This window comes from Hemitrygon akajei, chromosome 4 (genome assembly GCF_048418815.1).
Source record: "Hemitrygon akajei chromosome 4, sHemAka1.3, whole genome shotgun sequence".
Taxonomy (NCBI): Eukaryota; Metazoa; Chordata; class Chondrichthyes; order Myliobatiformes; family Dasyatidae; genus Hemitrygon; species Hemitrygon akajei.
In genome coordinates, this window is record NC_133127.1 from 198389189 (window position 1) to 198416692 (window position 27504).

Below are 27504 nucleotides of genomic sequence, written 5' to 3' on the forward strand. Positions count from 1 at the left end.
CAGAGGTACTTAATGAATACTTTATTTCAGTATTGACTATGGAACAGGATCTTAGTGATTGTAGTGATGACGCAGCAGACTGAAAAGCTTGAGCATTTATTGTCCGTTTGCTGACAGCACTACTGTTGTTGGCCAAATCAGCACATAGGAAGGAGAACGAAAATCTGGTTGAATAGTGCCACGACAACAACCTTTCACACATCAGCAAAACCAAAGAACTGATTATCAACTTAAAGATGCTGGAAGTCCAGGAGCTCGTCCTCATCAGGGGAACAGAGGTGGAGAAGGTCAGTAACTTTTAATTCCTTGGCTTTATCATATCAGAAGAACTGTACGAGGACCAGCATGAATGCCATTTCAAAGAAAGCACAGTAGCACCCTTACTTTCTTAGTATTTTTCAAAGATTTGGCATGTCATCTAAAATGTTGACAAACATCTATAGATGCACAGTGGAGAGTATACTGACTGCCTGGTATGGAAACACCAATGCCTAGGAATGAAAAAACCTACAAAAAAAAAAGGTGGATACAGCCCAGTTCAACATAAGCAAAACCCTCCCCTCTATTGAGCACATTTACATGGAGCACTGGCACAAAAAAAAGCATTCATCATCGGGTACCCCCAACATCCAGACTACGCTCTCTTCTAGCCACTGCCATCTGGAAGGAACCTCAGGACTCACACCACCAAGTTCAGGAACAGTTATTACCCTCAACTATTTTGAACCAGAATCAGGTTTATTATCACCAGCATGTGAAATTTGTTAAAACGTAGTAGCAACAGTTCAATGCAATACATAATCTAGCATAGATAATACTAATACATTAAAACATAATAAACAAGTAAATCAATTATGTGTAATGAATAGATTATTAAAAGTGTGGAAAAAACAGAAATGCTGTACATTAAAAAGTGAGGTAGTGTCCAAAGCTTCAAAGTCCATTTAGGAATCGGATGGCAGAGGGGAAGAACCTGTTCCTGAATCGCTGAGTTTGTGCCTTCAGGCTTCTGTACCTCCTACCTGATGGTTACAGTGAGAAAAGGACATGCCCTGGGTGCTGGAGGTCCTTAATAATGGACGCTGCCTTTCTGAGACACTGCACCCTAAAGATGTCCTGGATACTTTGTAGGCTAGTACCCAAGATGGAGCTGACTAGATTTACAACCTTCTGCAGCTTTTTACGGTCTTGTGCAGTAGCCCCTCCATACCAGACAGTGATGCAGCCTGTCAGAATGCTCTCCACAATGCAACTATAGAAGTTTTTGAATGTATTTGTTAACATGCCAAATCGCTTCAAACTCCTAATAAAGTATAGCCACTGTCTTGCCTCCTTTATAACTACATCAAAATGCTAGATGATGTCACTCACTTCCACAATGAACTTATTCCACAACCTATGGGCTAACATTCAAGAACTATACACTCATACTTAGTATTATTTACTAATTTATTTATTATTAATGTTTATTTGCAGTTTGTCTGTTTTTGCATATTGATTGTAAGTCTTTGTGGTTTTCATTGATTTTGTGTTTCTTTGTATTTACTGTGAATCCCTGCAAGATATACGTATATACTTCTTACTTTCAACTATGACAACACACATAAAATGCTGGAGAAACTCAGCAGGTCGGGCAACATCTATAGAGGGCAATAAATGCTTAAGGTTTCAGATGAAGGAGGGACTCAGCCCACATTGTCTGTTTACTTCTCTCCAGAGATGCTGTCCGATCTGCTGACTTTCTCCAGCATTTTGCATTGTTCCTGACTTAGCTGTACATACATGCATAACACGTGGCACACAGACACAAATGGACTCCTGTGCACGCCCTTCCCACAAATGTGCACCCACACACAATACACATTCTGAGCAAAAGGAACCTTGTGAATTTCTCATCCCTCATAAAAATCAAGGTACTCTGGCCTCCAAAGGGAGTAGGGCCACACTGTGACAACTGGCAGCTGATGAAACCTGGACTGTCACCACCAGCGACAACCCTCCCACTGACTGCAGCCCAAAGCAATGAGACCCAGGAAGGAGCAGAAGACGGCTCGGAGATCAGGTCCCATCCTGAGCCACCCAGTCCCACACGTGCAAAGAGCTGTCATCAGCAGCCGAGAGCAGAACTCGCTCCTTCCAGGGGTGCCAAACATGCATGGTGACCAACGGCGGCACGTGGTCCAGCTCCGCACCCACACTGTGGCCCCGGTGGATGAAGACGGGCTGCACCTGGCGAGGACTTGCAGACCATGAGCCAGCGTCATAGACGTGAACTGTTCCATCGAAACCTGCAAGTGCAGAGATACACAACAATCAACTTGTAACTGGTCTCCCATCCCATCCACCATATCCTTCCTAACCGTGCGGGTGGGGGGGGGGGGTGGTTTGAGGGTGGGAAGAAACTCTGACGCTATGGTCAGAGTTTGCATGTTTCATAAGTTCACAAAGCATAGGAGCAGAATTAAGCCATTCAGCACATCGAGTCTGCTCCACCAATCACGACTGACCAATTATCCCTCTGAACACCATTCCCCGCTTCTCTCCTTAACCTTTGACATCCTGACTAATCAAGAACCTCTCAACCTCTGCTTTAAATATACCTAATGACACAAAGGTCGGGGGTATTGTGGATAGCGTGGAGGGCTGTCAGAGATTACAGCGGAACATCAATAGGATGTAAAACTGGGCTGAGAAGTGACAGACGGAGTTCAACCCAGATAAGTGTGAGGTGGTTCATTTTGGTAGGTCAAATATGATTGCAGAATAAGCATTAATGGTAAGACTCTTGGCAGTGTGGAAGATTAGAGGGATCTTGGGGTCCAAGTTCATAGGATGCTCAAAGCTACTGCGCAGATTGACTGTGGTTACAAAGACATACGGTGCATTGGCCTTCATCAATATATGGGAGTAAACCATGGCATCTGGGTAAACTCTCAGATAGAGTGGATGTAGAGGATGTTTCCTATAGTGGGGTAGTCTAGAACCAGAGGGCACAGCCTCAGAGTAGAAGCACATCCATTTAACCAGAGGGTGGTGAATCTGGAATCTACAAACAGCTGTAGAAGCAAAGTCATAGACATAGAACATAGAAAACCTACAGCTCAATACATGCCCTCCAGTCCAGTATGCTGTGCTGTACATGTGGGATTGAGTTAAAGAGCCAAGAGGTAATGTTGCAGCTATATAGGACCCTGGTCAGACCCCACTTGGAGTACTGTGCTCAGTTCTGGTCACCTCATTATAGGAAGGACGTGGAAACCATAGAAAGGGTGCAGAGGAGATTTACAAGGATGTTGCCTGGATTGGGGAGCATGCCTTATGAGAATAAGTTGAATGAACTTGGCCTATTCTCCTTGGAGTGTCAGAGGATAAGAGATGACCTGATAGAGGTGTATAAGATGATGAGAGGCATTGATCATGTGGATAGTCAGAGGCTTTTTTCCAGGGCTGAAATTGCTTACACAAGAGGGCACAGTTTTAAAGGTGCTTGGAAGTAGGTACAGTGGAGATGTCAGAGATAAGTCTTTTATGCAGAGAATGGTCAGTGTGTGGAATGGGCTGCCGGCGATGGTGGTGGAGGTGGATACAATAGGGTCTTTTAAGAGACTCTTGGATACATACATGGAGCTTCGAAAAATAGAGGGCTATGAGTAACCCTAGGTAATTTCTAAAGTAAGTACATGTACGGCACAGCATACTGGACCGGAGGGCATGTATTGAACTGTAGGTTTTCTATGTTCTATGTCTATGACTTGGCTTCTACAGCTGTTTGTAGATTCCAGACTCACCACTCTCTGGTTAAAGAAATTCCTCATGTATGTTCTAAATGGATGTGCTTCTACTCTGAGGCTGTGCCCTCTGGTTCTAGACTACCCCACTATAGGAAACATCCTCTACATCCACTCTATCTGAGAGTTTACCCTGATGCCATGGTTTACTCCCATATGTGACGGGAGGACAGAGAGAAGATAATGACGAGGGTGGGAGAAGTCTTTGATTATGCTGGCAGCTTTACTGATGTAGTGAGAAGTGCAGACAGAGTCCATGAAAAGGAGGTTGGCTCCTGTGATGAACTAAGCTGTGTTCACAACTCCCTGAGGTTTCTTGTGGTCATGGTCAGGCACAGCAGTTGCCATACCAAGCCAGGATGCATTGAGACAGAATATATAGTACAATGATAAATATTGGTAAGACCTGACTGAGTCATGCTGAATTTCTTTAGCCCCGAGAAGCTGTTGTATCAGCGTGGTTGAACCAGGTGATGTTCACACCTAAGAACCTGAAGCCCTCTCAAACTCGAAAAGTTGATGTAGACAGGAGCATTTCTGACCACATGCGTCCTCTTGGACTGGGCACTAGGCTAAAGGCCGATGAAAGCAAGAAAGACCTTCCCTTGTGTTTATGACCAGCTGCCCAAGGAATCAACCCTGGGCCCTCTGTACTTCTGATTAATTCCATAATTCCTTGAAAGTGGCACACAGGTAGATAGGGTTGTAAACAAAGCTTTTCACACACTGGCCTCCATAAATCGTACTGAGCACAGGAGTTGGGATGTTATGTTGAAGCCTAATTTGGAGTATTATCTGCAGTTGTGTTCACCTACCTACAGATTGAAAGAGTACAAAGACACTTTACAAGGATGTTGCTTTGCTGGGACTTGAGGACCTGAGTTATAGGGAAAGATTGAATAGTTTGGAACTTTATTCCCTGGAGCATAGAAGAATGTGGAGAGACTTGATAGGGGTAAATAAGATTATGAGAGGTATAGATAGGGTAAATGTAAGCAGGATTTTTCCACTGAGTTTGGGTGAACTAAAGCTAAAGGTCACAGATTAAGGGTGAAACAGAAAATACTTAAGGGAAACCTGACTGGGAACTTCTTATCCCGGAGGGTGGTACAAGTGTGGGGTGATTGCAACATTTAAGACAACTTTGGATATGTACATAGATGGGAGGGGCATGGAGGGCTATTGTCCAGAGACTAGGCAGAATAACCGTTCACAATGAACTACATGGCCTGAAGGGGCTGTTCCTGTGCTACAGCACTCTAGGACTAAGGAACACACAGCACCAACCTACCTGACACTGCCAAGTGCTGAGGTAGTCGCGGTGCCCAGCTCAGGGACAGGTGGTCACTGCAGATCACTGGCCTGGGTATATCCAGCTCTGCTTGCCCCAGAACCTTGCTCAGGTCTCGACAATCAGTCAGCACCACCTCTCCATCCAAGGACAGTCTCCCCACTGCTGAGAAACCAGGCGCCAGTGCCATCGTCCAACAGCTGCTGCCAGAAGGCAGGCCTGAGTGTCCAATCAGACTTGGGGACTGCCGCATGTCAGCTATTCGCAGGCGGCCGTTCATCGAGCAGATGATAAAGGTAGAATGGTCAAGGAACTCCAGCATACTGATTGATTCATGGTCTTCTGCTCCTGTGGGGAAGGTTAACACTCCCATTAGATGGGACCAAGATACAGATTGGGAGCTGAGTTAGTATTTTCTCTCCGTGCCTCCTGCTGCACACCTTGCCAAACAACTGACGCCTTCCCAATCCCTTCCATGACACATTCCCAAACTGACACCTTCCCAATCCCTCCCAATGCAAACATTCCCAAACTGACATCTTCCCAATCCCTCCCAATGCAAACATTCCCAAACTGACATCTTCCCAATCCCTCCCAATGCAAACATTCCCAAACTGACATCTTCCCAATCCCTTCCAATGCAAACATTCCCAAACTGACATCTTCCCAATCCCTCCCAATGCACACATTCCCAAACTGACATCTTCCCAATCCCTCCCAATGCAAACATTCCCAAACTCACATCTTCCCAATCCCTCCCAATGCACACATTCCCAAACTGACATCTTCCCAATCCCTCTCAATGCAAACATTCCCAAATTGACATCTTCCCAATCCCTCCCAATGCACACATCCCAAACTGACATCTTCCCAATCCCTCCCAATGCAAACATTCCCAAACTGACATCTCCCCAATCCCTCCCAATGCACACATTCCCAAACTGACATCTTCCCAATCCCTCCCAATGCAAACATTCCCAAACTGACATCTCCCCAATCCCTCCCAATGCACACATTCCCAAACTGACATCTCCCCAATCCCTCCCAATGCACACATTCCCAAACTGACATCTTCCCAATCCCTCCCAATGCAAACATTCCCAAACTGACATCTCCCCAATCCCTCCCAATGCACACATTCCCAAATTGACATCTTCCCAATCCCTCCCAATGCACACATCCCAAACTGACATCTTCCCAATCCCTCCCAATGCAAACATTCCCAAACTGACATCTCCCCAATCCCTCCCAATGCACACATTCCCAAACTGACATCTTCCCAATCCCTCCCAATGCAAACATTCCCAAACTGACATCTCCCCAATCCCTCCCAATGCACACATTCCCAAACTGACATCTCCCCAATCCCTCCCAATGCACACATTCCCAAACTGACATCTTCCCAATCCCTCTCAATGCACACATTCCCAAACTGACATCTTCCCAATCCCTCCCAATGCACACATTCCCAAACTGACATCTTCCCAATCCCTCCCAATGCAAACATTCCCAAACTGACATCTTCCCAATCCCTCCCAATGCACACATTCCCAAACTGACATCTTCCCAATCCCTCCCAATGCAAACATTCCCAAACTGACATCTTCCCAATCCCTCCCAATGCACACATCCCAAACTGACATCTTCCCAATCTCTCCCAATGCACACATTCCCAAACTGACATCTTCCCAAACTCTCCCAATGCACATTCCCAAACCAGCACCATCCCAATCCCTCCCAATGCACACATTCCCAAACCAGCAGCATCGCAATCCCTCCCACTTCCTGCTCCCTCTTTTCATTCAGTCAGCTACTGCAACACTGAAAATATTCAGTTCCATTTTCTGTCGTATTACACATTGAACCTCGTGATCTTCTTCTGGACAGAATCACCCACTCTTTTTGCCCAGGAAAGATGGTAAGGAGATAGCACCAGTCATGTTTAACTATCTACCCCTTTCCCACCTGATCCTTTGCTCACAATGGCCTGAGCTGTTCCAGATCTGCACTTAGTAACTCCCTCCAGAGGGAGGATTGGGCTTCAGTCAGAGGCTCTGCCCCACCCCTCTCCCTCCACACACCCATCGCTCCTCCAGAGGGAGCATTTGATTACCAGCTCCGGAGAACAGCACCGACTGCGTCTCAATTTCCTGGATGGTGAGGTCACTGGTCGTCGAACTCCAAAGCACCCGGGGGGTTGGAGAGGATGTGACAGAAATCCGTGACCATCCGCCAACCACACTGGAGCATGGAAGTGTGGTCAGCAACGAGATGGCATCTGTCATAGGGAGAAAAGCAGAATTAACATCAGAGCCAGGGAGCGGTGCACACAAGGAGGCCCTTTGGCCCACTGGGCTGATGCTAGACCTTTCAAAGAAGCTATGGTTTACTCCCACTGGAAAACAACTGAGCAGAAAGAGCTCAGAATGCAGAGGAACTCAGTAGATCTGGCAGCAGACATGAAACGGAATAAACAATGACCCATACTCAATTCCATCACTGTAAGGAGTCTGAACCTTCTCCCCATGACCACATGGGTTTCCTCACACATGAAAGACGTACTAGTTAAGGTTAGTGAGTTTTGGACATGTTACATTGGTGCCAGTAGCATGGGACACTTACGAGCTGTCCCCAGCACATCCTGATGCAAACAATGCATTTCACTACGCTCCAAAGTTCAAAGTAAATTTATTATCAAATTAAGTATATGTCAGCACATCCAATCCTGAGATTCATTTGTGTTTCGGTGTACATGTGGCAAATAAAGCTAATCATTATCAGCTTTATTTTTCCACTGTGTAGGTAGGTCCTGGCCTGGTTCACCCATTCACACATGTATGAGTTGAAGACCACATGACACAGGAGCAGAATTAGACCACTTGGCCATCTTGTCTGCTCTGCCATTCTGATTATAATCCCTCTCAATCCCATTCTCCTGCCTTCTTCCCATAACCTTTGATGCCCATACTGCTTTAAATATACCCAATGAGCTGGCCTCCACAGCCCTCTGTGGTAATAAAAACCACAGAGTCACCACTCTCTAGCCAAAGAAATTTCTCCTCGTCTGTTTTATATCTACCTTCCTCTATTCTGAGGTTGTGTCCTCTGGTCCTAGACACAATTTGATCCTCTCCACATCCACTCTATCTAGGCCTTTCAACTTTTGACAGGTTTCAATGAGATTTCCCCCTCATTCTTCTAAACTCCAGTAAGCACAGGCCCAGAGCTATCAACTGCTCCTCTTACACTACCCTTTCATTCCTGGAATGATTCTTGCAGACCTTCTCTGGACCCTCTCCAAGGCCAGAACATCTTGTGTTCAATTCTGGTCACCTCATTATAGGAAGGATGTGGAAGCTATGGAGAGGGTGCAGAGGAGGTTTACCAGGATGTTGCCTGGTTTGGAGAACAAGTCATATGAAGCAAGGTTAGCAGAGCTGGGACTTTTTTTTCTTCGGAGCGTAGAAGAATGAGAGGGGACTTGATAGAGGTCTACAAGATTATGAGAGGCATAGATAGGGTGGATAATCAGTACCTGTTTCCCGGGGCACCAATACCAAACACCAGAGGGCATATGTACAAAATTAAGGGAGGGGAGTTGAGGGGAGACATCAGGGGTAAGTTTTTTTTACACAGAGGGTTGTGAGTGCCTGGAATGACTTGCCAGGGATGGTGGTGGAGGCTTAAACATTAGGGGTATTCAAGAGCCTCTTGGACAGGCACATGGATGAAAGAAAAATGGAGGGTTATGGGGTAGTGTGGGTTTAGTACTTTTTTAAGGATTATATGGGTCGGCACAACATGGAGGGCTGAAGGGCCTGTACTGTGCTGTAGTGTTCTATGGTTCTATCTTTTCTTAGATAAGGGGCTCAAAGCTGCTCAGAATACTCCTTGTGCAGTCTGAGTAATGTCTTATAAAGCCTCAGCATTACATCCTTGCTCTTATATTCTAGTCTGCTCGAAAATGACTGCTAACATTGTATCTTCCTTCCTCACTACTGACTCAACCTGCAGGTTAACCTTTAGGGTACCCTGTACAAAGACTCCCAAATCCCTTTGCACCTCTGATTTTTAGAATTTCTCCGTTTGGAAAATAGCAATAGAAAATCTTTATTCTTTCTACCAAAATGCATGACCTATACTATATTCCATCTGCCATTTCTTTGCCCATTCCCCAGTCTAAGTCCTTCTGCATACTCCCTGCTTCCTCAACACTACCTGCTCCTCTATCAACCTTCGTATTTTCCACAAACTTGACCACAATTAATTCCATCATCCAAATTAGTGACGTATAACATGAAAAAACACAGTTGCAGTATTGACACCTGCAGAACACTAGTCTTCTGCAGCCAATAAGTACCCCTTTATTCCCACTCTTTGCCTCCTGCTGTCAACCAATCTTCTATCCATGCTAGTATCTTTCCTGTAATATCACAGGCTTTTTATTTTGATAAGCACCCTCAGTTGCGGCACCTTGTCAAAGGCCTTCTGAAAATCCAAATGAACAACATCCACTGACTCTCCTTTGTCTATCCTGCCGATATTTCCTCAAAGAATTCTAACAGATTTGTCAGACAAGATATCCCCTTTAGGAAACCATGCTGACTTTGGCCTACTTTATCATGTGCCTCCAAGTACCTGTTAATAATAAACAAGAGAAAGTCAGCAGATGTTGGAGATCCAGATCAACAGACACAAAATGCTGGAGAAACTCAGCAGGTCAGGCAAATGAATAAACTGTCAACATATTGAGTGAGACCCTTCTTCAGGACTTTCCAACACCTTCGCAACCACTAAAGCTAGGTTAACTAACCTATAATTTCTTTTCTTCTGCCTCTCTCCCATCTTAAAGAGTGGAGGACATTTTCCAGTCCTCCAGAACCATTCCAGGGTTTTCTGGTGATGTCATCATCGAGAATGGCAGCTTAAGTCACTAGCACTTCCGGAAATATGCTTATTAAGCCCCATTAACTCGTCAAATATAATATTTTTCAAAAAATATTTGAACTGAAAAGATGGGCAAGAATGAGGAGAAGAAACGGAAATTAAAAAGCAACACTGCGGAGCCTGCATCTGAGAGGAGTGCAGTGAGTGGCTCTCCGACCCGACCATGTGCTAGTGAGGCAGCTGCTGGGCCTCGTTCAGTCGAAGCGGCGAATATCTTCGAAATGCTGAAAGAAATAATGGAGGTCCAGAAAGATATGAAGCAGCAGCTCCGTGATATTAAGGCAGAGCTCGCCAGCATTAATCAAAAAATAGTGGTGGCAGAGACTCGCATTGAAAAGGTGGAAGATCGCGTTCAAAACGTGGAACGGATACTGAGCAAGACAATAAAAATAATACATCACCAAGAAGGAAAACTGCTTGATCTGGAGGGAAGATCACGGCGGAAAAATATCAGAATCTACAATGTTCCCGAAGGAGTGGAGGGCTCGTCTATGACTGAGTTTGTCGGAAAGTTACTGCGGGATGCGCTGGATCTTCCCCCAGCTATGAAGCTGGAAGTCGAAAGAGCCCACCGCGCATTAGTCCCAAAACCTACCCAGGATAGAAAGCCACGCTCAATAATTAAATTCCTTCGGTACAGCACCAAGGCGGAGATTCTACGAAGGGCCTGAGGTAAGAAGAGAGTGTTTTTAGAGGATAAATTGATATATTTCGACCAAGATTACCCCCCCCCCCCCCCACCGCGGTCCTCCAGAAACGCAAAGAATACTCCGAAGTAAAGCGAGTATTAAAGCAAAATAAGATTAGATTTCAAACTCCGTACCCTGCTAAACTTCGAGTGTTTTATGACAACGGGACGCAGTTGTACCAGACAGTGGAAGAGGTGACTACAGACATGAAGGCCAGAGGGTTGCCCGTCAGCATGACCAAAACGAAGGAAAGCCTGGCTGAGGAATTGTCCCGCTCGGCTTGGGAAATAGTGCGAGAAACGAGAAAGCAGGAGTCGGGAGGAGGCCGAGAGAAATAAATCAGGAAGAGACTGGGAGCTTCCCAAAGACAGTTCTCACCCCCTTCAGAAGAGCCATAAGGTTTGGCTAACTTTAAAAATGTTGATAAGCTAAACAGAAGCAAAAGTACACAGTGATATACCTACCTCGAAAAATACTTCTTATAATGTGGATTTTATATTACTTAGCTGTTATTCTTTATTCGTTCACTTACTCCTTTTTCCCCACCAAAATGAGAAAATATATATATGTGTGTGTGTGTGTGTATATATATATATATATATATATATATATATATATAGGAGGAGTACACAGGGAAATCTGTTCTGTGTAATGGATTTGTTCACTGACTTTTATGAATATTGCAATGGGGGCCCTCAACTCACAAGTAGGAGGGGTTATTCCCCACAGCTAGACATTTCCTCTAGCTCTACGCAGGGTCATTTACTAGAGACCTCAGCCTTGGAATCACACGTTCGTTGCCATTTTTGTTATTATTTGAGTTTCTTGGTTCTTATTTGTTCAGGGAGTAGATCGATTAAGTTTTATTCTAATTTCAATGATACATTGACAGATAAATACAGATGGCTAAGGACAAGGTAAAATTCATTTCTTTTAATGTAAATGGGCTATTAAATCCAATCAAATGTAAGAGAATTTTATCCAAAATGAAAAATGAACAAGCCCATGTAGTATATTTACAGGAAACTCATTTAAGTGATAATGAGCATAAAAAACTAAAGAGAACGGCCTTCACTAATCTGTTTTTCTCCTCATATAAATCAGGACATAAGAAAGGAGTTGCTATTCTTATCTCAAGTAAGCTAAATTTTGAAAAAATATTTGAAATGGGAGATAAAGAAGGCAGATATATTCTGGTAAGGGGGAATATAGACAGCAATTCAGTTACTCTATTGAATATATACACACCCCCGGGAAGTGATATTGGTTTCTTTCAGAAAATTACTGATATTATGGTAACGGAAACAAAAGGTCTCCTGATATGTGGGGGAGACTTAAATTTACAATTACAACCAAACTTAGACTCTTCCAATAGAAAAACCTATGAAACAAAATCTTTACATAAGAAAGTTAATACACTTTTTGAGGATGTTGGTTTAATTGATATATGGAGGGACCTTTTCCCTGACAGAAGGGATTACACTCATTATTCTGCTCCACATTCTGTATATACAAGAATAGACTATTTCATAACATTTGGAAAAGACAAAGACAAAATAAACACCTGTGGAATTGGGACAATAGATGTAGGTGACCATGCACCGATATATTTATCTGTTGATTTTGACCTACAACCAAAGAATACTATTTGGAAACTAAATTCAAGACTACTCAATGATCCGTACTTTAAGGAACAAATTAAAAAAGAAATTGGTCTCTACTTAGAATTTAATGATAATGGGGAGGTTTCACCTCCCATTTTATGCGATACTCTGAAGGCGGTCTTAAGAGGGAAAATTATAGCAATATCTTCATATAAGAAAAAAATAAGGAATAAAACATTAGAGGAATTACAAAATAGGCTGAAGGAACTAGAGAAAAAACACAAATTGAATTTGGCACAGGATACATTAGGGGAAATTAAAAGAATTAGGAATGAAATAAATAATTTGGCTACGCAAGAAATCAGGAAAAACAATGTTTCTGAAACAGAGACATTATGAAAGTGGATCGAAATCTATGAAAATACTGGCATGGAAACTGAAAAAAAGATAGCAGAAAATACAATTCATAGAATTAGGGACCCAAGAACGACAATGATAAAAAATAAGCTAAGTGAAATTCAAGAAGCTTTTGAAATGTTTTACAAAACACTATATTCCAAAGTTCCAGGGATAAGCATAACCCAAATTGACACCTTCTTGAATTCTCTAGAGTTACCCACTTTAAGCGAAGAACAAAATAGAAGGATGACTGCTGACATAATTGAAGTTGAATTAAAAGCTGCAATTAGTAGGCTTAAATTAAGCAAGTCACCAGGATCAGATGGGTATACGGCAGAGTGGTACAAAGAATTTAAAAATGAGTTAATTCCTGTTTTACTCCCCACGCTGAACTGGGCTCTAAAAAAGGCACAAATGCCACCCAGTTGGAAGGAAGCGATAATCTCGGCTATACCGAAAGAAGGCAAGGATAAAATGGAATGCGGATCATTTAGACCAATATCCGTTCTTAATGTAGATTATAGATTATTTACCTCCATCATGGCCAAACGATTAGAGGAGTTTCTACCCATACTGATACGTAATGATCAGACAGGTTTTATACGACAACGCCAGACTCAAGACAATATACGAAGGACACTTCACATTATGGATCATATACAAAAAAATAAAATCAAAGCAATAGTGATAAGCGTGGACGCTGAAAAAGCATTTGATTCGGTTGACTGGAATTTTCTTTACAGAGTTTTACATAGATTTGGTTTCCAAGACACAATTATTAAAACTATACAGATACTATATGACAATCCTACTGCTAGGATTAAAATCAATGGATAGTTATCAAATAGTCTTACCCTAGAAAGGGGCACGAGACAGGGTTGTGCATGGTCACCACTACTCTTCGTGTTATATCTGGAACCATTAGCTCAATACATCAGACAAAATGAAGATATCAGGGGAATTACTATTAAAGGGACAGAGCATAAATTGGCTTGTTATGCGGATGACATTTTGATCTATCTAGGGCAACCAACATACTCTTTACCTAAATTGATGCAATCCCTTGAACAATATGGTCAATTATCAGGATACAAGATCAACATAGATAAAACCCAATTACCTTCATATTACTATAGCCCACCAAGAGAAATTGAAAGTCGATACCCCTGGGCATGGCACACAGAGTCTTTCAAATATTTGGGCATCATTATGCCAAAAGATTTGGCAAAATTATCAGAATGTAATTATCAGCCTTTATATAAAAAAATTAAGGAAGATGTAGCAAGATGGAGCCTGATTCCTTTTTTCAGTCTCAGTTCAAGGATTGAGTCTATTAAAATGAATATACTGCCCAGACTGTTATATCTCTTTCAGACCCTACTAACAGAGATTAATCAAAATCAATTCAATGAATGGAACAAGATGCTATCAAGGTATATTTGGCAGAGTAAAAGGCCTAGAGTTCGTCTCAAAACTTTGCAATTAGCAAAGGAAAAGGGGGGATGGGGCCAACTTTCTCTTAGAGATTATTATTTTGCAGCACAGTTGAGAGCTGTGATATGTTGGTGCAACCCATCATATGACACTCAATGGAAAAAAATTGAGGAGCGGGTACTTCCCATCCCCATACAAGCAATTTTGGCTGATAACAACCTGCAAAGGTACATAAATACTAGATAGATAGATAGATACTTTATTCATCCCCATGGGGAAATTCAACATTTTTTCCAATGTCCCATACACTTGTTGTAGCAAAACTAATTACATACAATACTTAACTCAGTAAAAATATGATATGCATCTAAATCACTCTCTCCAAAAGCATTAATAATAGCTTTTAAAAAGTTCTTAAGTAGTTTACTTAAATACATTAAATACAATCAACCCCGGCACTTAACATATCTTACTCCTGGCGGTTGAATTGTAAAGCCTAATGGCATTGGGGAGTATTGACCTCTTCATCCTGTCTGAGGAGCATTGCATCGATAGCAACCTGTCGCTGAAACTGCTTCTCTGTCTCTGGATGGTGCTATGTAGAGGATGTTCAGGGTTTTCCATAATTGACCGTAGCCTACTCAGCGCCCTTCGCTCAGCTACCGATGTTATACTCTCCAGTACTTTGCCCACGACAGAGCCCGCCTTCCTTACCAGCTTATTAAGACGTGAGGCGTCCCTCTTCTTAATGCTGCCTCCCCAACACGCCACCACAAAGAAGAGGGCGCTCTCCACAACTGACCTATAGAACATCTTCAGCATCTCACTGCAGACATTGAATGACGCCAACCTTCTAAGGAAGTACAGTCGACTCTGTGCCTTCCTGCACAAGGCATCTGTGTTGGCAGTCCAGTCTAGCTTCTCGTCTAACTGTACTCCCAGATACTTGTAGGTCTTAACCTGCTCCACACATTCTCCATTAATGATCACTGGCTCCATATGAGGCCTAGATCTCCTAAAGTCCACCACCATCTCCTTGGTCTTGGTGATATTGAGACGCAGGTAGTTTGAGTTGCACCATATCACAAAGTCCTGTATCAGTTTCCTATACTCCTCCTCCTGTCCATTCCTGACACACCCCACTATGGCCGTGTCATCAGCGAACTTCTGCACATGGCACATTATACTATTGATAACCCATGGGTGAAATTGACTCTTAAAATATGGAAAACTACTATAAAAGAATATAATCTAGAGGGAGATATTGCAATTCTTAAATGGTGTGCATATGACTCTGATTTTACACCAAATAAACTGGATGCTAGATTTAAGGACTGGACAGCTAAAGGAATAACAGTTCTTTGCAACATAATGAAAGAAGGAACACTGTTCAGTTTTGAAGTGCTTAAAGAGAAACACTTATTAGAAAAACAAGATTTTTATCGTTATTTACAGATGCAACAATATGTTAATAAGACGCTTAAAAATGTAACCAGAGCAAATACATGCTTGATAGAGCTCTTTAGAAAAGCAAATAATTCAGATAATGGTAGTAGAATCATTTCAAGCATGTATAAGAGGTTGTCAAATCTTAAAAACACATTCAACTTCATACATTAAAACTGTTACGTACCCGTGACACGTGACAGTGGTACCCTTGTCACGTGACTGGGTTTGAAGTTATACTGGACTTGAGGTAATGGTCTTGTGATGGTAGAGTGATGTCATTTTCCCGCCAGTAGAGGTCATGTGACCGGTTTTTTTTTCACAGGGTATAAAAGGAAGACCCACCCTGTCAGGTGGGGCAGTTCGTGGCGGGATTTGCCAAGCTGACTTCATGTCCTTGCGTGATTTAATGTGATGATGCAGTTTAGTTGAAAAATGAAGTTTTATATAATGCCTAAAGTTTAAAAGGTCATTGCCAACAGTTTCTTTACTGTGGAGAGTGAAGATAAGAATTTGGAAGATAAAAATCGAGGAGAATCGATTTTAGACGGTGGAAAGTTCGACCTTATTTGATCCTCATTCGGAGGGATTTCGTTGACTATTCTTGCTGTTAATCCCTGGGTTTGACCAGAAAGGATTTGAGAATAGTGTGGAAGGAAGGTCAGTACCTTTAAGCCGTTATATTTCATAAAATTCTTCGTGGGAAAGTTCGACGCCGGGGAATCGAAGGACATCGATGTGGAAGAGAATTTAAATCGCTTTAAAAAGTCTCTCCTTTTAAAAGGACTGTGAGCTTTTGAACTTTCGGCATACCGCTTTAAAGAACTTTTTTTTTCAATACCGCTTTAAGAACTGTTTGAACTGCAGCGCTATTAAGAACTGTGAATCTGCCGTACAGCAGCTGTTTTCCGGTTACGTTTGAGTTTGTTTACTTTTGAGGGGGTTTGTTGTCAGTGTTTAATAAACGTGTTATTTGTTATAAAAACCCTTGCCTAACTCATCTATATTTATTGTTGCCTGAATACGTAACAAAACAAAATGGGAGAAGGAAGGAGGGATAATTATATCTGAGGAAGAATGGACAACAATATGGAGATATCAACGGAAGTGTACCAATTCACAGAAATGGAGGGAGTTTGGATGGAAAAACTTGATAAGGTATTTTATTATACCCTCTCAGAAATCCCATAATGATAGTAACCTCCCTGTTTGCTGGAGAAATTGTGGAAATCAAAATGCAAATCATTATCATATTTTTTGGGACTGCCCTATTATCAAAAACTATTGGGAGGGGGATACACAATGCCCTACAAGACATCTTTAAATGTGAAATACCCTTGGAGAGTAAGACCATATATTTTGGATATATCTAGAATGGTTGAAAAGAGATAAATATTTAATGAATATACTGTTGGTGGCTGGTAAAAAGACTCTTACTAGGAAATGGTTATCACAGGAGAGCCCAACTTTAAATACATGGATGGAAATTACAATGGACATTTACAAAATGGAGAAGATAACAGCATCAATTAATCATAAGCTGGAACAATTTGATTCATACCGGGAAAAATGGTTTAACTACGTAATGCCTCATAGGCCTGATTTTATTCTCACAAATCAATGAATCTGTTGTAAAAAAAAATCACTCCCTACTTGTACATAGTTCTTTCCTTTTGCTTGTTTTTTCTTTCCACTCTTTTCTATAAGTGTGTACCTCAGATAAATACTTTGTGGAGATTTGTGATATGTATGATTATATGATATATATGTACAATGTCTGAAATACATCTTATGAAAATGTTTGTTTGATGAACTTCAATAAAAAAAATAAATTACAAAAAAAAAGAACCATTCCAGAATGTCATGATTCTTGGAAGAAATACCATCTGCCATTCCACTGCCCACTTTCCTGGTTAATCAGTATCTTGCTACTGTTACGAATGAGGAGCAACTCTGATGGGCAGAAGGCTGCAAAGTCGCCCCCCCCCCTTTTGAGAATCGCAAAATCGCTACTATTTCGGGTCTGATACCAAGGAAATGAGAGAGAGACAACGCATGGATACACAAAAGTGGAATGTCTCCTCCTAACAAAAGCGGAACGGAACCACTGATTACTGCTATTGTGTCTTTTGGAGAAAGAATTGTGTATTGAGTACTGTTCTATTCATTGAAACCCCTCAGGGGGCAACCAGAGTGGTCTGGTTGATGGGTTGCATCATCAAAAACCTGATTGATACCTGACACCCCGTGAGTGGGGATAAAAGTAGGGTCTGGGGAAACACCCCTCAGACGCACCAGGAGAGACGCTACGAGACCGGTGGGGGCTTGTGTGTGTGTCCATCCTTGCCTGGGTGACGAGTCCTCCATGGAACAGTCTAGCTAAAGGACGGAGGGGTCATACGTGAATGGCCACAACAACAACGCATTGACGGATCAAGATCGTAAAGGAAAGTCGGCAAGTCAATAGCTGTTACTGCTTTCTCTCTCTCTCTCTCTCTCTCTCTCTCTCCCCCCAACAATTGCAACACTGCGACCAACAACTACAACAGCCTGCATGAACTGAACTGAACTTTATATTTCTTTATATTTCCATCGGACAATTCATTATCCCCTAGACAACGATAGAGCTTATTTCTTATTGATTATTATTATACCTGCACTTTTAGGTTTAGTATTGATGACGTATATTATCTGTAAATTTGTATTGATATTATTTTTGTGTACTTTTACTAATAAATACTGTTAAAAATAGTATCATCAGACTCCAACGGATACTCCTATCTTTGCTGGTAAGACACCCAGTTACGGGGTTCATAACACTACCCAGAGACAACTTTCTCCACTGTACCCAGATTCATTGAATTCAGAGTTTAAAAAGCATTCCTCTGACTGGAACTTAAGCCAAGACAATGGAGTTAATAGAACCGAGAACAATACAGTATCTGGGAGTACAGTTAGACGAGAAGCTAGACTGGACTGCCAACACAGATGCCTTGTGCAGGAAGGCACAGAGTCGACTGTACTTCCTTAGAAGGTTGGCGTCATTCAATGTCTGTAGTGAGATGCTGAAGATGTTCTATAGGTCAGTTGTGGAGAGCGCCCTCTTCTTTGTGGTGGCGTGTTGGGGAGGAAGCATTAAGAAGAGGGACGCCTCACGTCTTAATAAGCTGGTAAGGAAGGCGGGCTTTGTCGTGGGCAAAGTACTGGAGAGTTTAACATCGGTAGCTGAGTGAAGGGCGCTGAGTAGGCTACGGTCAATTATGGAAAACTCTGAACATCCTCTACATAGCACCATCCAGAGACAGAGAAGCAGTTTCAGCGACAGGTTACTATCGATGCAATGCTCCTCAGACAGGATGAAGAGGTCAATACTCCCCAATGCCATTAGGCTTTACAATTCAACCGCCAGGACTTAAGAACTTTTTAAAAGCTATTATTAATGCTTTTTGAGATAGATGCATATCATATTTTTTACTGAGTTAAGTATTGTATGTTATTAGTTTTGCTACAACAAGTGTATGGGACATTGGAAAAAAAGTTGAATTTCCCCATGGGGATGAATAAAGTATCTATCTATCTATCTATCTATCTATCAGTACAGGCCCTTCAGACCATGACCCTTTTCCACAATCAGTCTAATGCTTCCCTCCCACTGCTCTCAGTCAGTGAGCACGTCACTCCTAGGCGCAGACCCGCAGCCAGAGCCCCACTCACTCACCACTGTCATCGGTTGCCAGTCGCCAGACCTGCAGCGAGGGGTCCGGGGGGCCACTGCTCACCAGCAGGCTGTGGGCAGAGTTAGAGGGCAGCTCAGTAACAACTTCATGATCAAGATTGTTTAATGTCATTTCCACGACACACGTGTAAAGAAGAACAAAATAGTTGTTTCTCCAGATCTGATGCAGCACAAAAAAAAACACAAAAGATGAAGAACATAATAAAAATTACAATAAATAAATACATAAGAAAGCTTATATACATAGATTGAATGCACGTCCATAAAGTCTGTCATAAGGTAACTGACAGGAAATTATATAATGTAGAGGTACAGGGTTGTTGATCAGCCTTACTGCTTGGGAATGTAAGCAACACACACAAAATCCTGACGAAGGGTCTCGGCCCAAAACGTCGACAGTGCTTCTATAGATGCTGCCTGGCCTGCTGTGTTCCACCAGCATTTTGTGTGTGTTGCTTGAATTTCCAGCATCTGCAGATTTCCTCGTGTTTGCTTGGGAATTAACTATTTTTGAATCTAGTAGTCCTGGTGTGGATGCTACGCAGCCTCCTCCCTGACTGAGTGGAACAAACAGTCCACGAGCAGGGTGAGGGGGAATCTGTCATGACGTCACTGGCCCTTTACTGACACCTTTCTAAAGCTACAGTGGCATGCAAAAGTTTGGGCACCCCTGGTCAAAATTTCTGTTACTGTGAATACTTCCAAAGGGGATGTCATTAAGTACTGACCATGCAGGGTGCCCAAACTTTTGCTTTGGGCCCTTTTCACTTTCTGTTATTTTGAAACTAAAAGATGGAAATTTTTAAAAAAGTAATCGCTTAAAATATTAAAGAAATGTGTCATTTTTTACTTTATGCCTTTTGGAAATCAGGTCATCCTTTACTCACTTAGCGATGAACAGTAACAGAAATTTTGACCGGGGTGCCCAAACTTTCGCATGCCACTGTACATCCTTGATGGTGGTTAGGCTGGTACCATTGATGTATTGGACAGTTTTGAATATCCATTGTAGAGCCTTCCTCCACACCACAATGGAGCTCCACCACCTCCTTACTCGAGTTCCCTGAACCCAGGTTGTGCTCTTCATCATTAGTTGCCCGCACCCCATGCTTGACCAGGCAACACGGTGGCATGAGCTTCCTCTGGGTGCTCCAATTTCCTGTCACATTACAAAGAATTAGAAGAAAAGAGAAGAAAATGGGAAGAGAGGCAGCAACAACCAAAGCCCGATCTGCCATCTGGAACTACCTGTGCTGAATGTGGAAGAACTTTCAAAGCCAAGATTGGACTCATAAGCCAGTTGAGAACCCATAAATAGATCAACAGAACGAAGACCATCATCCTCGACCTCAAGGGATAGCCACGACGACGACTTGTGTATTTATATTGAATGTGTTTATTATTGTGTTCTTTATCTTTTTGTGTTGTTTTCAGGCTGCATCAGATCCGGAGTAACAATTATTTTGTTCTCCTTTACCCAGTTGTGGGCACCAGAAGCACTGTGGTGGTTATTGATGCAAACAATACATTTCACTGCAGGTCTTAATGTACATTGTCAGAAAGGTTTTTTTTCATCTGTAGTATTCCCACCTGTCACATGGGAGACTACAGTTCATTTCCCCAACACGGAGATGTTTACTAATGAGAGTCCAAATGCCCTGTTTGTAAGTTTTATTGCCTGTCAGATAGAACAGAGCAGAGCAGAATTAAGCCATTTGGCTCATCAAGTGTCCTCTGCCTGATTTACTATACCACAGGGTGTGAGGGAACTTGGCAGGCACTGAGACGTTAACATACCTAGTCCTTGCAACATGCTTCAACTGGTAAACCGGCCTCTGGGAGAATCCGCCACGCTCCACGTGGAAATCTCTTTCGGGGCAAAGTCCCTGCAGGAATGGGAGAGAGTCACATCATCCTGATATACCCACTGTGGTCTGGAGACTCCAAACCCACCCCTCACCTCCGCACACTCAACCACCTCTTTTCTCTTCGGAATAAAGGAGGACAAGAGGTGAATTAATAGTAGTGTAGCAGGTACTCCAGTGGACAAACAGAGCAGAAATGAGGATGCATACCAGGGGTAATTATTTTTTGTTACAGAGACGGGTGGTGCATGGAATGCCCTAACAGCAGGGTAGTAGAGGCAGATTCATTGACATCTAAAGGACTTGTGAATAGGCATGTAGATTTCAGAAAATGGAGGTGGGTGTGGGAGGGAAGGGTTAGATTGATCTTAAGAGTAGGTTAAAAGGATCAGCACAACATTGTGAGCTGAAGAGTCTGGACTTGCTGTGGTGTTCTATATTCTAAAATTTTTACAAGGCTGTTGCCTGGATTGGGGAGCATGCCTTATGAGAATAGGTTGAGTGAACTCAGCCTTTTCTCCTTGGAGTAAAGGAGGATGAGAGGTGACCTGATAGTGGTGTATAAGATGATGAGAGGCATTGATCATGTGGATAGTCAGAGGCTTTTTCCCAGGGCTGAAATGGTTGCCACAAGGGGAGACAGGTTTAAGGTGCTGGGGAGTAGGTACAGAGGAGATGTCAGGGGTAAGTTTTTTACTCAGAGAGTGATAAGTGTGTGGAATGGGCTGCCAGCAACGGTGGTGGTGGCAGATACAATAGTGTCTTCTAAGAGACTTTTGGATAGGTACATGGAGCTTAGAAAAATAGAGGGCTATAGGTAAGTCTAGTAATTTCTACGGTAGGGACATGTTTGGTACAACTTTGTGGGCCAAAGGGCCTGTATTGTGCTGTAGGTTTTCTATGTTTCTATCACAATGTTGACAATAGTCCATTCCATTTTCTGTCTCATTACACATTCAGCCTATAATGTGCAGTCCCAGAACAGTGTGGAACCTCTGGGAAGACGTGTTTGGGCATTATCCTGTGAATGATTTCAACCTTCACTGCCCCAACCATCGGCTGTCATGCAGGGCAGTAGTGTGTGGCCACAATGCACAGACTGCTTGACAATTAACTATCACTCTTGACGTTCACCCATCCCACCTGCCCTCTAACAGACCAAACCCTCAATCACAGTTACCCTCTCCAGGGAATCCCCACTCCTCTCACCTGCTTGTCTTTAGCCGAGAGTTTCTGAGGGAGAGAGAGCTCCTGAATTTCATTGTTCCTCACAGCACTGTAGCCAGCGACACAGATACCTGACAGATAGAGACAGTCAGATCAATGCTATAGAAGCCTCCAAAATCGGTTACTTCCCCTCCAGTCACCCTCCCACACACACTCCAACTGCTTCTCTACCTCAATTTGCTCTGCATACATCTGCCTCTTTCCCTGCTGTAACACCCTATGGGACATGTACAGCATATACAAGGCCACAGTTCTCTGTGGGTGCTGCATCCTAGTACAAGCCAGGGCAGTACGATATGGAGAGCAAGCTGTTGCCCATGCAGCAAGCTCCTCTCCATGCAGCTGATGAAAACAAAGGAACAGCACAGACCGAGAGTTGCCAGTCAGCGTTGAACTCAACGTATGACTGCCTTAGGAACACCAGCTCCAGATCTTTTCCCCCCTCGGGGTTTATTCCCAAAACCTTCCCTATGAGTGGGTATAGCTACAAGGCAGCTGACGTTTGAGATCAGATTTTTCCTTCTCCTCGATGAGCTGCCAGCCATGGCTGATGAACCCCATCTGCCAGAAGTGACTGGTCTTAAGGCATCAGTAACCTGCATTTCCCCTTTCTCCTGTCAGTGAAATGGTTCTGCTGGGCTTAGTAGCTGAGCCACATGTGAAGGCCAGGAGCTGGATTTGGTTGTCAGAGGCTATTTGAGATGCACGCCATTGGGAGAATTCAAAGGGTAGTGGAAGCTTATCCTCACTACCTCCCCCAGCTATGACAACCTTAAGGAACCAATGGGACAAATATGTACAGTATGTGGACGGCAAATAGACAAATGGTAGAGAGGCAAGGGGGGAGAGTACCTCAGAGCCTAACGCCAAAGTTGCTGAAAATCTGAAATAGAAAATAATTTCACAGAACAGAAAAACAAAAAGAAAATTTTAAAATTTGAATATTTCAGGTTAGTGTAACACTATTATAGCGCCAGTGACCCAGGTTCAATTGCCACCACTGTCTGTAAGCAGCTTGTATAATTCTCCCTGTTACTGCGTGTGCTTCTTCCGGGCGCCCCAGTTTCCCCTCACCTCCCAAAGATGTACTGAACGGATCAGAAGGTTAATTGGTCACAGGTGTAATGGGCGGTACGGGCTCATTGGTCGAGAAGGACCTTTTACCGTGTGGTATCTCTAAAATGAATAAATTAATGACATTGAACACAGAGACATGGATACCAGAAGGGGTGACCAAAGGAATCAATGCAGCAGGAAAACACCTGACACAAAACTGATCCACTATTCATTTAGACACCTTTCCAGCACATAACCAAATAAACGATCAAAAACAAGCTGAAAAAGTTGTAAATACAATACAAAAACAAACAAAAAAATCAAGTCGATAAGTCAGACCAGAGGAGACAAACAGGGCAGCACAGTGGGTGCAGTGCTTCATGCGATCGTTTAACAGCGGAGAAAACCCAGTTCTGGGAAAGCGTCCATACTCCTTATAGACAGAGGCGAGGCTGAGCTCAGATCACTGCCGCTGTACAGTGTTACACTAACTGCTGCTAAAAATGCAAATACGTGCACAGACTCAAAGGGACAAAGCACAAAACTCATCATACTTTTGTCCTGAATCCACTCCAGAACCCGTGTTGGTTCCTGCAGTTCAAACACGTGAAGGTCATTGTACCTGAAACAGACAGAGGGAACATGGTGGAATGTGATTTGGTGTGGCTCACCGAGGACATTTGATCCATCGATACTGGTTCCCAGAAGAGCAACATTGACAGTCCCTTTCCCCTGTAAACTACATCCTGTTAAGAAGGAATCCGGTGTTTTATCAATGATGTTGAGAGTTTTCTGATGGTTACACCACCATCCGGTACGGAGGCTCCAATGCATGAAGGTTGTAAACTAAGCCAGCTCCATCATGCACACAACCCTCCCTTGGGAGACACTTTCAAAAGGCAGCATCCATCAAAAAGGACCTTTGCCACCTTGTACAGTCTCTCTTCTCATTAACAGTATCAGGGAGGAAGTACAGGAGCCTGAAAATGCACACTCAACATTTCAGAAACAGGTTCTTTCCCTCTGCCATCAGATTTCTGAACAGTTCATGAACACAAGAACACTACCTCACCATTTATCTTTTACACAATTTACTTCTATAATTTAATCTAACTTTCTGTCTAGTCTCTACCACTGCTGCAAAACAATAAATTTCATAATGTAAACCTAATTCTGATCTTGCATCTGCCTATATAGAAATAAAAGATATTAACACAAGAAATTCTACGGATGCTGGAAATCCAAGCAACACACACGAACTGCTGGAGGAACTCAGCAGGCCAGACAGTGTCTATGGAAAAAAGTACAGTCAATGTTTCCAGCCAAAACTTGCCTGGCCTGCTGAGTTCCAGCATTTTGTGTGTGTTGCACAAAAGGTAAGTTGTTGACAAGTGTGATTTCTTTAATACAACAAAATACCTCAACCCTTCACAGAGCAGATATTTGAAAATAAGCACATGACTCACCGAGGCACATTAGGCTTACGGATCAAGTGGTGGGAAAGGGATCAGTCATGCTGCTAGCTCACAACGCCAGGACCCAGGCGCTGGCTCTGTCATCTTAAGTCCATCAGTCCTACTGGGGCAGAGGCCTTCAACAGCAGCTTGCCAGAGTCGTCTGTCTTCATACTTTTGAATATCCTTCCTCTCCTAGGGATGCTTCTGTTGGCATTTCTGTAGCTCGGGGATTTTATGGGATGGGGATGCTAGCCCTATGTCCAAACCTCTTCCTTTAGCAGTCCGGCTTAAGACCATCCATGGCAGAGCTGTTGTCTGCAGATGGGTTTCCCTGGATGTTCCTGTTTCCATCCACATCTCAAAATATTGCCATTGATTGATTATTGTCACATCAAGTCAAGTTTATTGTCATTTCAACCATAAACTGCTGGTACAGTACACAGTAAAAACATAACAACGCTCCTCCAGGACCCTGGTGCTACATGAAATGACACAAAACTACACTAGACTATGTCAGACAGCACAAGGCTACACTAGACTACGTAAAACAACATAAAAACTGCACTAGACTACAGACCTACACAGGACTACATAAAGTGCACAAAACAGTGCAGGGCAGTACAATAATTAATAAACAAGACAACAGGCACATTAGAGGACAAATTACAATGTAATAATAAATGATGTAGATGTCAGTCTAGTCTCTGGGTATTGAGGAGTCTGATGGCTTGGGGAGAGAAACTCTTGCACAGCCTGAATGCTTCAGTATGTTTTGCCAGATGGCAGGAGGGAGAAGAGTTTGTATGAGGGGTGCGTGGGGTCCTTCACAATGCTGTTAGCTTTGCAGGTGCAGTGTGTGGTGTAAATGTCTGTAATAGCGGGAACAGAGACCCCCCCCCCCCATGATCTTCTCAGCTGACCTCACTATCCACTGCAGGGTCTTGTGATCCAAGACAGTGCAATTCCTGAACCAGGCAGTGATGCAGCTGCTCAGGATGCTCTCATACATCCTCTGTAGAATGTAGTGAGGATGGGGGGTGGATGGACTTTCCTCAGCCTTCGCAGAAAATAGAGAATCTGCTGGGCTTTCTTGGCTACGGAGCTGGTGTTGCAGGTCCAGGTGAGATTCTCCGCCAGGTGAACACCAAGAAATTTGGTGCTCTTAACAATCTCAACGGAGGAGCCGTCAATGTTCAGCGGAGAGTGATTGCTCCGTGCTCTTCTGAAGTCAACAGCCATCTCTTTTGTTTTTTTCACATTCAGAGACAGGTTGTTGGCTCTGCACCAGCCTGTTAGCCGCTGCACGGTCGTGTCATCGGCGAACTTGATGATGTGATTTGAGCTGTCTATTGCTGCACAGTCGTGTGTCAGCAGTGCTCCCGATCCAGACTGACTGAGTCAGGAAGTCTAGGATCCAGCTGCAGAGGGAGGTGTTCAGGCCCAGTAGTTTCAGCTTTCCAATTAGGTGCTGAGGAATGATTGTGTTGAATGTTGAACTGAAGTCTATGAACAGCATTCGAACGTATGTGTCTTTTTTGTCCAGGTGGCGATAGCGTCGTCTGTTGAGCGGTTGGGACAGTATACGAACTGCAGGAGGTTCAGTGAGGGGGGCAGCAAGATCACATGTAATCTGAACAGTGAACAGTTTGTTTTGCACACTGTTCATACAGATCAAATCACTGCACATTGCACTGAGGTAGAACAAAAGCAGGCTGGTCAGTTAATCAGTCCCTGTAAATTGCCCCCAGTGTACAGAGTGGTAAATTTTGGATTACCCTGTCACTAACTGTCCAGAATGGAAATCCCTCTACCAGATCCGATCCATCCACAAAGTTGAAGTCCCTCGTCCCTGGAATCGTTTTGGGAAACATCTGCTCTGCTACCTCCAAGGGTCAGATCTTACCGCACCGTGTGGGTTGTATCCAGGGCACCCAGTTGTCCCACTCTTAACCGCAACCTGGGGTCTTGGGCACCTAGTACCTCCTTTCAACCCGCACCTAGTACCCCCTCCCCTATCCGCACCTCGGTTTCCAGTACACCATCTCCCCCACCCCCAACCCAACTATATCACGGAGTCTTTGGCACCCAGTTACCACCCCTCCCTATATATATATATATATATACACACACACACACATATCACGGGATCCCGACATTCTTTCCCACCAGCGTTTTTACAGCCAAGTAGACACCCGGAGGCCATTCTTTCTTCTCGGCCTGCTGCTAACCCACTCACTCACCGCCGCAGAGTCTCCACCATCCACGCATCCCAGTCGCTCTCTTCCGGCTCCGCCATTACTCGCGTCTCCACGGCAACGCCGTCCGCCAAGCTCTGACGTCACGTCCTCCCTCTCCACTCGGCGTCCCGTACCTTCTCGCCGCCGTGACTGCGAGTGCGTTAACACCCCTCGGCCGTGTCACGTGACCGGCAGGGTTTGTTTTCTAGTGTCTTTAACGTGTATACAGTTACCGCAAGTTGTTGTTTCCATCCCATAACCGCGAGTATAATGTTGTGCGGAATCCGTAATGTTGACATCCAAGGAGACGGAGTTGCCAGATAACCAA

At 43.5% G+C, this 27504-nt stretch overlaps 1 protein-coding gene across 1 annotated transcript; it reads right to left on the reverse strand.

The window, feature by feature from the left end:
- wdr73 (WD repeat domain 73) lies at positions 1 to 27421 on the reverse strand. Its single transcript, XM_073044387.1, has 8 exons — positions 27180 to 27421; positions 24037 to 24104; positions 22409 to 22497; positions 21132 to 21220; positions 19317 to 19384; positions 7193 to 7357; positions 5080 to 5427; positions 1 to 2288 (listed from the first exon to the last, which is right to left on the reverse strand). Exons 1-8 carry the CDS (start codon positions 27233 to 27235, stop codon positions 2059 to 2061), a joined length of 1113 nt encoding a protein of 370 aa, XP_072900488.1. The 5' UTR covers positions 27236 to 27421; the 3' UTR covers positions 1 to 2058.
- Between the last annotated feature and the right edge of the window lie 83 nt (positions 27422 to 27504).